This window comes from Candoia aspera, chromosome 2 (genome assembly GCF_035149785.1).
Source record: "Candoia aspera isolate rCanAsp1 chromosome 2, rCanAsp1.hap2, whole genome shotgun sequence".
Classification (NCBI taxonomy): domain Eukaryota; kingdom Metazoa; phylum Chordata; class Lepidosauria; order Squamata; family Boidae; genus Candoia; species Candoia aspera.
In genome coordinates this window covers 103,936,155-103,950,294 of record NC_086154.1, presented here as the reverse complement: position 1 = coordinate 103,950,294, position 14,140 = coordinate 103,936,155, and the positions used below count along the sequence as shown (strand labels likewise).

General features: G+C 38.4%; 1 protein-coding gene across 1 annotated transcript in view; it reads left to right on the top strand.

Moving 5' to 3' along the window:
* METRNL (meteorin like, glial cell differentiation regulator) overlaps positions 1-8,675 on the top strand; it is a 33,056-nt gene extending 24,381 nt beyond the window's left edge. The window contains exons 3-4 of the mRNA XM_063292629.1: positions 5,147-5,206; positions 7,589-8,675. Coding sequence (XP_063148699.1) covers positions 5,147-5,206; positions 7,589-7,905 — 377 coding nt within the window. The 3' untranslated portion in view covers positions 7,906-8,675. The remainder of the gene's footprint in view (positions 1-5,146; positions 5,207-7,588) is intronic.
* The last annotated feature ends 5,465 nt before the right edge of the window (positions 8,676-14,140 follow it).

Below are 14,140 nucleotides of genomic sequence, written 5' to 3'. Positions count from 1 at the left end.
GTAAAGGTGAAGAGGTGGCAAGGCATATCTTCAGTTAGTTCAGGTCATGATACTCCATCAGAGGAATTCCTAGTTGATTTAACATAATGAGTCAGTACAATGACAGCATTATGCCATAACCTCTTTAGGAGGGTTAACATCCAGGCATTTGAAAATGCACTGAAACTGCTTTTCCTCTCGTGCAGTTTGGGGAATTATTGTTGAGAATCTATGAGGTTTGTTTGTTTTGGCTTGGAATTCTGAGCAGTGAGATTGTCTAAACCATCACCCGAAGCAGGAAATATAGTAGTGTTGTTGTTCTTAACAGCATGGTCCAACATTGAGGAAATTAGATAACTTTGCTCATAAATTGTAGTAGTAAGAGATGACACACTAACTAGAAAATCAGTATGGAAGTGCAGGAACATTCTGTTGATAAGATTTTCTTTCCTCATGTAAATGTCTTGATAGGCTCAGCAGAACACTACAGTATAACCTTGGCAGCTGCTTAACAAACAGCTAGATCTCAGACAATCAAAATGCTTTGGACTTTGAATAGTTTCCTTTAGAATATCTGTAGTTGGTATTCTCGTTTCTCATGCAATAGCATCTCTGTGCTCAAGTTTTCATAAAAAGTAATAAAGGTTTTGAGCTCTACTGTTACCTGTCATTCAGCAAGGGCACTGAATAAAGTCAAATATTTCTTTGGTACACTTACTTAGAGAAAAAGTTTAACTGACAAAACATTCTATTTCTCCTTCTTCTAGTTTTATGAATGACTGCCCCTAAAAGTGGGGGAGATGGGCAGTAATAAAAATATGACAAATAAATAAATAAAAACAGGTGTTTTATTGCTATATTCTATGACTTGGAAGTCTGTGCATTAAAAAAAATAATCCTCTAAATATAGACATTCATGCTTTAAATAATTTCTACATAAATCTGAATGCAATAATTGAGATTCAAATTCATGAAAGCAAGACTCTCCGAGCTCTCTATTTCCTGAAGTGCCATCTTGTCATGACCACTGGTGAGATTGACCATAGATGCTTAGCAGAACTGATGATTTCTCATTTTTATTATGAATGTAAGTGCCCTGTCGGGATAACAAAGAAAGTTGTAGTTCTCTACCCATTCCATTTTTGGGTCTCCAGTGAGTAGATTTAATTAGCATGCTGCTAGATAGGGCAGACCTCTGAGTGAAAAGGAATTCCATAACTGAATAGGGTATTATAGAAACATCTGCACCACCTTCTCTGTAGTAGTAGCTGGCTGAGTATAAAAAGCAGCTACATTCTTGCCTTGATTAGATTAGCGTAGGGTGTCTCTACTATTTCCAGACAACATAGTTCTTAGCGTTGTAACAGATCCGGTCTTGAGTTCCCACTTGATCTCCCTGTCTTCAGATGTATGTGTCAACCATTTCTCTTGTAACATACTTTAATTGGTTTTCTTACACGAAAAAACCAACTCAGCCATCCAAGAGTTCGTTCTGTGAATGTTTATGCAAGTGCATATTCTAATTTCCTTATAATGCATGTGTCTCCTATAAGAATTGTCACTACAGTAACTAGTATGTGCTACGCATAGGTTTTCAGCTACTTTTCTTTCATGTGAACCATTTCCCAAGTATATCAAAATCTGTACAGGGAAAAATTCTGTCCAAACTAGAAATATGCTATTTAGGCCGCTGAGTCCTGTGCTCTGTGCAAAAATACAATTAAGAATTCATGACTTATGGTTGTTCCTCAACTTTTGAGTCCAAGATAACGTTTGATTACATTCAGTTTTCATTTTAATTGAAAGCAAGAATTCCAGCATCACATGGCCGTTTTCTCCTGTGTTCTTGCTACTTCCATCTCATTGACTAGGTGAAATCTGGTGATTTTATGGACATGAGCAGTTTTTTTTTTCCTGGCAATAACACCAAAGTTGTTTGCTACCTCTTTGATTTTTTTTTAAACTTTCCAATCTAGTCTACAGCCCCAGCATTTTCTGATGGACTTCCACTCAAATATTCACCAGGTCTGATCCTGTTTGGCTTTTTGAAATCAAGCAAGTTTAGGTATAGCCAACCTCTGTGACTGTTTCATTGTCTGTGCCATCCCTAGTAAAGGTAAAGGTTTCCCTTGACGTAAAGTCCAGTCGAATCCGACTCTAGGGGGCGGTGCTCATCTCCGTTTCTAAGCCTTGGAGCCGGCGTTGTCATAGACACTTCCGGGTCATGTGGCCAGCATGACGACTCGGAACGCCGTTACCTTCCCGCCGAAGTGGTACCTATTGATCTACTCACATTTGCATGTTTTCGAACTGCTAGGTGAGCAGGAGCTGGGATTAACAACGGGAGCTCACCCCGCCGCGCGGTTTCGAACCGCCGACCTTGGCTATCAAATCAAGGATAAGAGAATCCTCCTGTGCCTTCCTTCACCCTGTGAAAGAGAAAGTTTTTCAGCAGACACTCTTTGAAGGACAATGCTTGGCAAAATGTGTGTCCCAAATGATGTCATGGCAATTGAAACCTTATCACTGCTACTTCGTGCCTTTTTGAAAGAACTGCACTTTGCTTCTGGAAAGCATCATCCATATCTTCTCTCTGGTTGGATAAGCTACAGTAGACACTAATAGTAATGCCTGCATTCGTTCTTCCACTTATTTTAACCAGGTATCTTCTGCAGTATCATCATGTTAATTCACTTGAGTTCCTTAGCAGATTTGATACTTTTAATATACAGTGCAACTTCTTATCCCTTTCTATTACTGCTGTTTAGGGATGTGCAATTATATTGCATCTGAAATGTTTCAAGCTTAAAATGTCTCACTGCAGGTTGGAAGTAACTGCTTCAAGTTTAAAACAGGTGTTAAGCCAGTTGTTTTTCAAGGTGAAAAGGGTTTTGAGCCTGAACACCATTTAGAACCCAAACAGTTGAAACAACCTGATTCAAGTTCCAGACATTCTAAATATAAAACATGATGAATGCCCTTGAAACTTCTCCTTCTGAACAAAATGTATCTTTGCTTACTATATTCCAATCATGGGAGTCATCTCATTAGGTCTCTGTTATACCTATCAAATCGTATTTGCTTTCCTGAAATAAAGAGTTTAAGCTCATCTTTATTTCTAACACTTGAGGATTAGTGTTTAGGCAACAAAGGTGATCAGTTTATGAGCTAGTTCTCAACTCTGATTTCCATTCAATGGTTTAATAGGCTTCGTTACAGCAACTTTCTTCTACAGGACACAAGTCCTTACATAGTCCTTCATTTGAGGTTTTTGCTTTGAATTCTCACCTGAGACGGTTAAAACCTTTCTGATGAAGGACATTTTTACCAGCCTTTATGCAACTCATCTTATGCAGCCTGGTAATTCAGACTATGGTCACCTGTTCACTTACAGTATACTATGAGTTGCTGATATTCCCATAATAGTGGCAGCTGAATGCTATAAAATGTGGATAAATTTAGGAGCTAAGTAAATAAATGCCTTTTGATAAAACCTGGATGGTCTTCCCAGTCTATGTATTTCTGTGGTTTTTAGCCTTTGATAAAAATCTCAAACTACAGCTGTAATTTCACTATAGTTCTGTCTGTTCTGCGTCAATATGTATGGAAATGGCTTTGGTAATGGCAGGTTTCAAGAAACATGTTTTGTAGGCATGTCATTGGAATAATGTGATATATCTGTTTTACATTGTATATATCTATATACTGTACATTTATATGTATAATGTAAGATATATATATGTATATACACACACACAGAGACATATATATTTCATATATAGATAAATAGATATACACACCTTCCCTTTGCTGAACCATTTGCTGCTTATATTTTTTCAACTCTCCAACCACTTCCAGTATTCTTGTAATTAATAGCAATCAGCCGTTTTAGAGGGAAAGGACAGGACCAGGTTCACACTGTAAATGGGATAGACAGAAAGAAAAAAATGTCAAGTTCTCAAAAGAATATACACTATTTCTACTCCCACCCCAAATTTCCTTAAAGAAAATGGAGGAAGTGGCCAGGAAACCAATTAATAGAGTAGGATAAATTAAAAACTGGAGTTTTTTTTTCCAAAGAAGAAAGATGAGGAAAAAACTGTAACAACTCAGAGTTCAACTTAAAATCAGTCTTTAAGCAATACAAGAGTTAGACAGTGTTGAGGATTCAGTCTTGAAATACATAAAATGGCCTTTTTTTAACCAGAAAGTAAGCATGGATGGGTTCTTCAGTTACTAATGTTTTTATGCTGTGGGGAGGGGCAGCTTTGACAGGGGAGTTGTGGTTCAGGCAGGAGAGGTTAACCCCCCTGTCCCAATATGCTGTGATCCTGGACTGTATCAGGTCTACTGTCTTTACTTTCTAATTTTAAAAAAATCCAAGGAAAAACATGGAGCTACACATGGTATCTTTAATGTGTAGCATGACCTTCAGACCTCTCCCTGGCTTCACAGGCCAGGGATGCAGGTGTAGACTGCCTCCGGCTTTGTCCCACAGCCTTGTGGTGCAACTGCTGCTGAATAAAGGCTACTGTGTAAGGGCACAAAACAGCTGCTGTCTCTTCCTAGATGGCTCATTTTTTAAACTTCCTTTCTCTGTAGTCTCCTCAAGGCTCAACTACATGTTATGTCTAAGGCATGGCTACCAGCTACATCTTTATTTACGTTCTTATTTTTAAGCGGGCTGACAAGTTTTGTTGGGATAATCAGGTATAGTTTTTCCTGTTGCAAGTTCTGATACTTGGAATAAATTCCTAGAATTAAAAATCTTGAATTCTGACTGCATATAACCTGCAGGAATTTTTGCTTGCTGGATCTTGAGGAACTAGTTAAAAAGTTCATCCTAGAGAGTAAGCATCTGCCATCTTTGCCAAGGGAATTGTTCTGCAAGGGGATACAATTCCATGTGGAACATAGATCAGTTTCAGTAAAGAAGCTTACCAAAGCATTGTTGTGGGAGAAAATTATCTTTAATAGCACATCCAGATTATGGGGTATTCAGTTTTTAAGAGATGGATATTTTCATAGAGAATATTGATCTGGGGAGGTCGACTGCATATCTGTTTACTGATTTGAGTGGTGCTTTAAGATTGATCTTTAAGGTGTGCCTGTGTGGAACTTTTACATTGTTAAGATACTAAAATGCCCTAATTTCTTTCATTCTCAGCTCCCTGCCGACCTTGCAGTGACACGGAAGTTCTCTTGGCTGTCTGCTCCAGTGACTTTGGTAAGTTTCCTTGATTTCTGTGTGACTGCTGAGTTCACCATCGCTCTCTAAAAATGCCATTCTTCCCTTGTGATAATCTGCTAGATTTGGCCTGCAGAAGCCTCAGCAAACAGTGAACAAACTGAAAGCCCCAGATTGTAACCAACAAGGGAGCCCTTTTCTGCCCATTTTGGAATAAACAAAGTGTGTCCGAGAAGTACAAAGGGGACAAGGGAGGAAAAGCCTTTATGGGGTTTTAGGTCTGAAGAGCTTCAATTAAACTCATTGTGTTTGGCTAGTTCTTTTCTGCCATGGACAAAGAAAGAGACTGGCTGCGGTAATAGTGGTGGAAGTTCAAAGGTTTTTAGGAGCGAGTAATAGGAATTATCCTCTTGATGTTTCTAAATGGATCCTTGATAAAAACTAAATGCCTGTTTCTGTGGAAATTGTTGTTTTTAAAGATGAAGTTTATATATAATCCTGCAGGGGTTAACTAGAATATAGTCTTTGTATTATTGGGCTGTTTGCCTGTAAGAAAGGCAGTAGTTTCTCAAAATGTACAGAATGAAATAAAATATGGAGTGAGTGAGGCTTTATCAGGAATAGAAAATATTCTCATTTATACTGGTCCAAAAAATCTGACCAATTCATCATTAAGGGTTACCTTTTAGTAAGCCAAAATATCATTTGGGGAGAAGGGTTTTATAAAACTCGAAAGCAGAACAGACCCAAAACTTTTCTCTAAGCTGTTAAAAAAATCTTTTGATGCATAGACTGCATCAAAATCTTTTGTAGACTCTCTGGATAGGAGATGCCGTGATATGGTTGGCCTTAATCTATATGGTTAGCAGAGATCCAGCAGGATTATGTATTATTTTCCTCTAAGTACTTTTGCCTGCAAAGATGGCCTGTAAAGATTGCCTGTTTGAAATGCTTAGACCTCAAATAGGCATAAACACAGTGATCTGTGCCAGCAAAAGGTATCCCCCTTTCTGTTATGTCTCCCCCAAAGAGACAAGTGGTTTTCCCTTGTATGACTAGTGGGGTAACTGTTTTCCTCTTTATGGTAGTGAAATAGCATTAAAGCAATTTTCCCACGCTTGGAATCCAAAGTAAATGTTGTAATGAAACAGCTGGGCATGTCTGGTCTTGGACATGTGCTACAGATATAAATACATTCTACTAGTATTGTGGATATAATAGGGCCATATTCTGAACAGGGAGGAGGATGCAACATCCAGACATTGTAGTGGGATTGCTGTAGCTCTGTCTTGGTGGAAAATGTTGCCTAGACAGGTGGTGGCTTGCTGTGTATATTTCTTCAGGGCAGAATGCCAGAGAACTTGAATGTTACTGGGACATTAATAGAATGTGATTTAAAGTTCTTGGGTGAGTTTTGGTGTAGGCATTTATTTATTTTAATAGTGAGGTTTATCCTGTATAACTAATAGGCAGACTGGTATTCTCCAGGTGTTTCTGACCTCTCCAGGTGTTTTTTTTGTTTTGTTTTGATTCCTTGGCACATGGCTGTTTGCAAGGTTTTGTCAGAGCTATAGTCTGAAACTTACAAAAAGCTGCAGGTTGCCCCTTTCTTCATGCTAGCTTTATGCAGATTAAAAAAAAAATACTTGTTTCCCTATTTTGTGATCTTTTGTAGTGGATAGATTGAATGTTCTTTGACACAGCTGATATCAAGAACTGCCATGGCTCTAAAACCCAAGATTACCACAGTAGGCTTTTAGTAGATTAAGCATGGATCATAGTCTTTCTCAATTGTGGGCCCTTCAAATGTGTTGGACTAACACTTCCCAGAATTTCCAGCTACTGTCAGGACTGTAGTCCGAAATACCTGGTTAGCAGAAGATTAGGGAAGGGTAGTTTATGATACATTTCTTTTCTGATCATGACAATATCTTTAAAAAAAGTGATTTTCCAATATTTTTTTGTTGGACTTGCATTGAGGAGATAATTTGACTTACACTGGAGGATTGATGCATACCATACATCAACATTAAGTCTTATTGGGTAGCCATAGCTTCCTGATGTGTTTTAGGTACCTGAAATATATTACAGGAAACAAACAAAAAACTCAAAAATATGTGCATAAAGTCAGATACAGAACTTAAGATTTCAGTTCAGCAATGTATAATTAAATCAACAAACTGTTTAAGAAATTAGTTTTAAGAACACAGACTTTTGCCTCACTTTTGGGGGATGTTAACATCTGGTGCTACCATTTTCCTTCTCTTCGATTGATCCTCCTTTTCCTTTCAGAATGCCATTGAGTAAATAACCCGTTATCCAATATCCCATGCATATTAGAGGGAATGATAACATGCACACACAAAAATAGATATCAGGCTATTTCCATATCTAAATTCTTTTGCCTGTGTTTCTTCCTAGTTGTCAGAGGTACCATCCAAAGTGTAATCAATGAGGAGGATCAGCAAGATTCCATTATCAACATAAACATTAATAGAATCTACAGGCAGAAAACAAGAATCTTCAACTCTGCAGAGGAGAGTGGTCAGTGGCAAGGACAGATCAAGACTCTACTTCAGTGTGGGGTAAAACCAGGAGAAGGAGACTTCCTCTTCACAGGCAGTATGCACTTTGGGGAGGCCAGGTTAGGCTGTGCCCCACGTTTCAAAGACTTCCAAAGGATGTATAAAGAAGCCAAGGACAAAGGACTAAATCCATGTGAAATTGGCCCAGACTGAAATGGTGTTCTTCAGCTGTAGGTTACTCTTAGAGCTCAGCCAGAACTAATTCTTAGTTGCTGCCGATGTGCTGATTTAAATGGAACTAATAACTGAAAGAGGAACCACCTGATGTCAGGAACAAAATATTATCCTTCAAAGAGGTCTGTAAGAGAAGACTGGATGAGCATCTAGTATGGAGGATCATTGAAGTCTAGAGACTCCTTATTGCTGCTGGAGGCTGGACTCCACGAACTCTGAGGTACCTTCTAACCCATGATCTTACGACTACAAGAACCACACAAGCCGGGCCTCATGGTCAATGGCTTGCTTATGGAATTGACTGAAGTACAAAGCTGGAATACAATCCCATATTTAGTCCATTTGAACTAAATTATTTTTATAACTTCCCTGGGGTGGGGAGGAATGAAATGCATCACAATCCATGTCTTAAAAATATCAATCAACCAATGAACCTTTGAATCTTTGTAATGCTAATGTTTAAAATGTGTTAAGCAGATGTAGCATTTTGCATGATATACATGGACGACAATGTGGTAGAAGCCGGTGAACCCATTTTAACATTGATGCTTTGTTTAAAAAGAAAAAAAAAGTAAAAAAAAGGCTTGGTGTACAATTTTTTTAAAATTGTTTCTTATGACAGAATTTTATGGAATCAAACCATTGCTTTTCTTTTTAAAGAGAAAGAATGTACAATTACCACCTGCAGTTTATGTTCAGAGTGGATGAGTTGTTTCCATTCCAGAGAAATAAAATGTTCCTGGATTTGAGCCAATGTTGTGATTCCCATGCTGCTTCTGCCTTCCGCACTTTTAAATTTCACTGATTGGTATCTGTACCAAGGTAGCAAAGAAGCTATTTCAGGTGCAGATTCTGTTTGTGTACAACACTCACACCATGTTCCAGGGGTTGGAAGCTTGCCTTCTGTAAAAAGGCATTTAGAAAGCTGATAGTGTCTTGAATTATAGCACCCTAGTCAGCACACCATACCAGCTTTGCTCAAATGTTGGTAATCAACACTGGGGGTGGTGGTGGTGCTCTTCAGTAGTTGCTCTTCATTTACAGAACTTGTGTTCCCCAATGCATTTGTCATTCTAAGTATATTTCAGAAATAGTGTAATTTAGTTTGACTTGAACAGGTCATTTATAAATGAGGTTCAGTGTTTCAGAAAAAAACTATAATGCAGAAATTAGTGACACTTTAAATAACTGCCCATTTCTACCCCTGAACATCCACAATAGAATGATACAAGTTTAATAAAGTATAGTGTGGCTGTCTTAAGTACAATCCAAGCACTCATTTCTGATGTATAGTTATTACTACCTGTTCATTGGGAGTTGAAGTTCCATTTATTCCCAGTTTTATTAGCGTCAGTATTATTCTTCCCCACCCTGTAACATTCTCAACTTTCCTATGCTTATTATAAGAGCTAAAAAGCTGCAATGTTAATTTAAAACGAGTAAAAAAAATTGATTCTTTAGTATTCCACAAGAACTTTGGAGGTGGGGTAGCTTCTGTAAATTATAAAACCAATTTCCCTATATAATAATTCACTTGAATTAGTGTTGCTACAGAAGAACAACTCAGTGTTTTTCTGCAACCTTTTTTTTTTTTTTACTTATAAGACTGTCTCCATTCATCTGGCTGTCAACACTTAATTTAGGATTTGCAGGTTGGATACCAAAGAAAGAGAATACCAGGATGGTGGTAAATCTTAAAGGTTTGTTAAGAAATTGCCCCTAAATACTTACAGCGTCAGGAGGATACAACCCCAAACAGCCAGGTGAGCCCAAACTTCCGGGAAGGTTCATGTTCCAGAACTCAACTCACAAGTTGGAAAAAGGGGTAGATCTTACAGCCCGTTTTCCCCACTCCTGACCCCTTTGGAATCCTCACCCTGGTTCTGGGATAACTAGCAAGGGGAAATTAATGTTTGTATTCACATACATTGAAGAGGAAGAGATTACAAGAAAGTAAGAACACAATGGGAGGCTACACATTAACAGGAATACTTTCGAGTACACAATGAGGGGAACACACATAAGGAATGCCTTGACCCTGGCTGCTTGCTTAGCATGCTGGGGGCTGCAAGCCAGCCACTTAAGAAAGCCTTTAGGGTGAAACTGATTAGAGTCTTTGCCAATTTCAAATAGCAGCACAAGCTGGCCAAGGGTGCTAATTAACCTGTGGGAAGACCTGTGCTGAAGAACAGCTCAGGAAGAGATAGCTTGTTTAAGCAATCTTTCCCTTCTGCAAGGGGGGAAATTCTGCGAAGGGGAAAGGTTAAAAAATACAAAACAAAAAACAAAGGTGGTTGACACAGGACAATGATATATTGGTCCCAAACTCTGGGGTCTAATATCTTTCAGCTGCTTCCATTTGACCCTTTCATAAATATGTATACTCCACTTTTGACTAAGAACAGATCTCCAAATTCACTTGGGGTGTGTGTGTGTGTTCACCTTCAAGTCATTGTTGACTCCTGGCAACTGCCTGGACAAGTCCCTGCAGTTTTCTTGGCAAGATTTTGGAAGTGGTTTGCCATGGCCTGCTTCCTAGGGCTGGGAGAGAGTGACTGGCCCAAAGTTACGCAGCTGGCTTCATGCCTAAGGCAGGACTAGAACTCACAGTATCCCAGTTTCTAGCCTGGTGCCTTAACCACTACACCAAGCTGGCTCTCTCCAAATTAATTTACAACAGATTAAAATATGTCTACTGCAATAGTCACAATTAAAATTGCAATCAAAGCAACCAATAAATAATAATTTAATACTGAATTGCTGTTGGTATTCTACTAACCCCTGCCAAGGCAAATAAAAGCTTTCATGACTGGCACCTAAATATTCGCAGTGTAGCATCTCTTTCCTTCTTTGGCCCTTATTTAAAACAGTTTCCTGAATAAGTCTTCAGGTCTACCAGGTTTCTTCTGAAGAAGTAAAAGTTCTTCTGATTATAGCCCCACATTCTAAAGTTAATATAATTTTATGCCTTCCCAGCATGTCCATCTATATTTGTCCTATAAATGTTGGCTGGAGCCTGGCTTTTCTGTTGAAGTTACCAGCCACACTGATCACTCCCTTTCCAGTTCTATTCTAAGTTCTTTGTCCTCCCCACATCTTATGCTTTGCCATATGGCAAGTTCTCTTTTGTGTGGGAAGTTTTCAGAATTGCTGACATGCATTGCTACATGCTTATTATCCCAATACTGGCAGGTGCACACATAAAAATTAAAGACTCTATAAGGGAGGAGTTGACAACAGTAATTTAATACACAGCCCATTTTTTTTAGCAACAAAAGTCTTTAAGTGGAACATCATGGTCATGATCTTGATGTTGGGCCACACCGGATGGCCAGCGATGCTACTCCCTGTCTTTATTTTGGGTTGTCAGACTTAACCTATGGCTAACGCTGTTTCTCTGGAAGGCTGTCAGATCAGTTGAAAAGAAGGGATGGTGAGTTGTAAATTGAAGTGGAGAGCCAACTTTCCAGCTATGAAAGGAGACTTTAAGTATCTGTTATGAATTGCTATTTTCCTTCACACTAAAGCTAATATAGAAGATCCTATGTTTTTAAAATTTGGCAACGTTTTAGGACCCAAGGGTTTTTCTTAAAAATATTTTAACTATGCTTTTGAAAGTTGAAGCTGATGATTTCAAAAACATCAGTACTCATTTGAATGTGCGGTTATAATGAATTAATTTAAAGCAATAATGTTAATATGTATGACCTTTCTAAACATGAAAACCTACAGTATTGATAATGGGGAATTTGGGGAAAATAAAAACTACTATGGACTTTCAGTTATGGCCTTTAACAGCTTGACTTGTGCTTACATTTCTTCAGGTAGTTGGGGACTTTTGTATAGCTGAAGAGGAGCCATTGTTACCCACCAATTGTAGAAGAACATGCCTCACATTAAACATATGACTACTTTATACCAATTTAATTTTTATGGAAGACAAGGTAACATCTTCGATGGAAAGCTTAAGATCAAAGAGGAATTATCTTTGCAAATAATAACACATTCAGTATGGCTTCCCTATAAATCATGTTTCAAAGGAAGAAACTTCTTAATTCCTAATCTCTTTGATTAGGAGTTTCAAGTGCGGGTTGTCTGGATTGGCAGAGGTGTGTACACCCTGAACTGGAATAATAAGGGTGTGGCAAATAACATCTTCCTGTAGTAACTTTGGAGCATACCATTGTAATTTTTTTTCTGGTATTGTACCTGCTTGTTAGTGTAATTTTTGCTTTATATCATGATAGTTTTCCTGCAAATGACTTGTGCAAACCGGCCTCTATCCAAGAAGAGCTCATCTATTCATTGTAGCAAAATGTTCAACACAACGTCCTAGAAAAGCATGGGGCGAGCAGATTTCCAGTCCACTAAAGACCATCATTTTGGGAGAAGAGTCCCTGTTCCCTCTGATAGTTGGTGGGCAACATTTTCTCTTCCAGCAAGTGATGCAGTAATGACCAATCACTTTGTTAGTGGATTGAAAATATGAGACTGCTAAATGGCAAAGGCTAGGCATACCTGTTTGATATATGCATGCAATCTCTTATAAACCATCCACCCAAATTGTTGTTTCAAAGAAAATTGGTATCTACAATTAGGCAACTAGATTTTACAAATAAAACCTATTTTATTTTATTAGAAATATTTAGACTTTCTGAACCTGGGATCTTCCAGATGTGTAGGTTTGTAAGGCAAATTGGGAGGAGCAGATGTGGATTGCACTTCAGGCCGGGGAAAGCCAAGCTGGTTATTTGAGAACAATTCCTAAGGTTGTTACCACTATTAGAGTCCCCCTTTTGATAGGGACGCGGTGGCGCTGCGGGTTAAACCACTGAGCTGCCGATCGGAAGGTCGGCAGTTCGAAACCGCACGGCGGGGTGAGCTCCCGTTGCTCGTCCCAGCTCCTGCTCACCTAGCAGTTCGAAAACATGCAAATGTGAGTAGATCAATAGGTACCGCTTCGGCGGGAAGGTAACGGCGTTCCGAATCGTCATGCTGGCCACTTGACCCGGAAGTGTCTATGACAACGCCGGCTCCAAGGCTTAGAAACAGAGATGAGCACCGCCCCCTAGAGTCGGATTCGACTGGACTTTACGTCAAGGGAAACCTTTACCTTTACCTAATATGCAGCTGAATCTCTTCATAGCATAGCAATCACAAAAAAGCATCCCCTGTTTACTTTTAAAAATTATTTATAGTATATTTGTATTTCAAAACCAAATTTTCCTAAGACCGTTTGCAATACAATAATGTACTAAACTGAACTGAACTGTATTACACATATACTCAGAAGTAAGTTTCCCTAAGGACAATAGAGTTTTTTCCAAGGTAAGTGAGCGTATGATTACATACTTGTAAATCTCAAAAGTGGTCATTAACCATTAAGCAGAAGTGCTGGGACAGTGATTTTTGAAGACTTTGACTTGAAAATGTATGTTTTTAATTCTAAAATAAAAATTTGTCTTAACTCATGACAGCTGTCATTCTCTTGATACATTTTTAGAGTTTCTGTAGAAATTGCTGCATGGAGCATCTAAAACTTAAGTGAGCTTGGAAAACCTGAAACTGGCTAGGAATTCAGATCTGAGTAGGAGCCACAAAATTAAGCTTGCTAATTTTAATGACTCCGACCTCCCATAGGGGAGAGCTGGGCGGTGAATAAATTTATAAAATAAAATAAAATAAAATAAAATAAAATAAAATAAAAATCTTAGCCACTGTTGGGTGAATACCAGTGGGTAGGAGTGATGCAAGCTCCTTATAACTATTCTTGCTCAGAGAAAGAATGAAAACTCTTTTAACTCTTTAGGCTGATCCTGCCAACTTTATTCTTTTTACATGTAATTTGATCTCCAGCAATTCATGTTTTGCTCCATTCTATATACCATAGCTGATTTTTATATATCAAATGAAACGGCTTGGCTTGCTCTTATATCATTATAGCAGGTAAATAAAAATTGACTTTTTGAGCTGTCTCATTGTGAAGTTTATTACCTGGTTACCTAGGATGCCTGCAATTATAGCCTAGGAAATATCATCATTCCTAACAGAGGATGGAGCACCCAAAATGAATGAGGTGAAGTTTTAATGAGCTGCTGCTTCAGATGACTTATGGATACACACGTTTTAGTCCAGGGAGTAGTGTTGCAAGGAAAGAGACAGAGAAATGAGATATTTCTGGAGGATAACTATTAAGTTATATATTAAGTATATT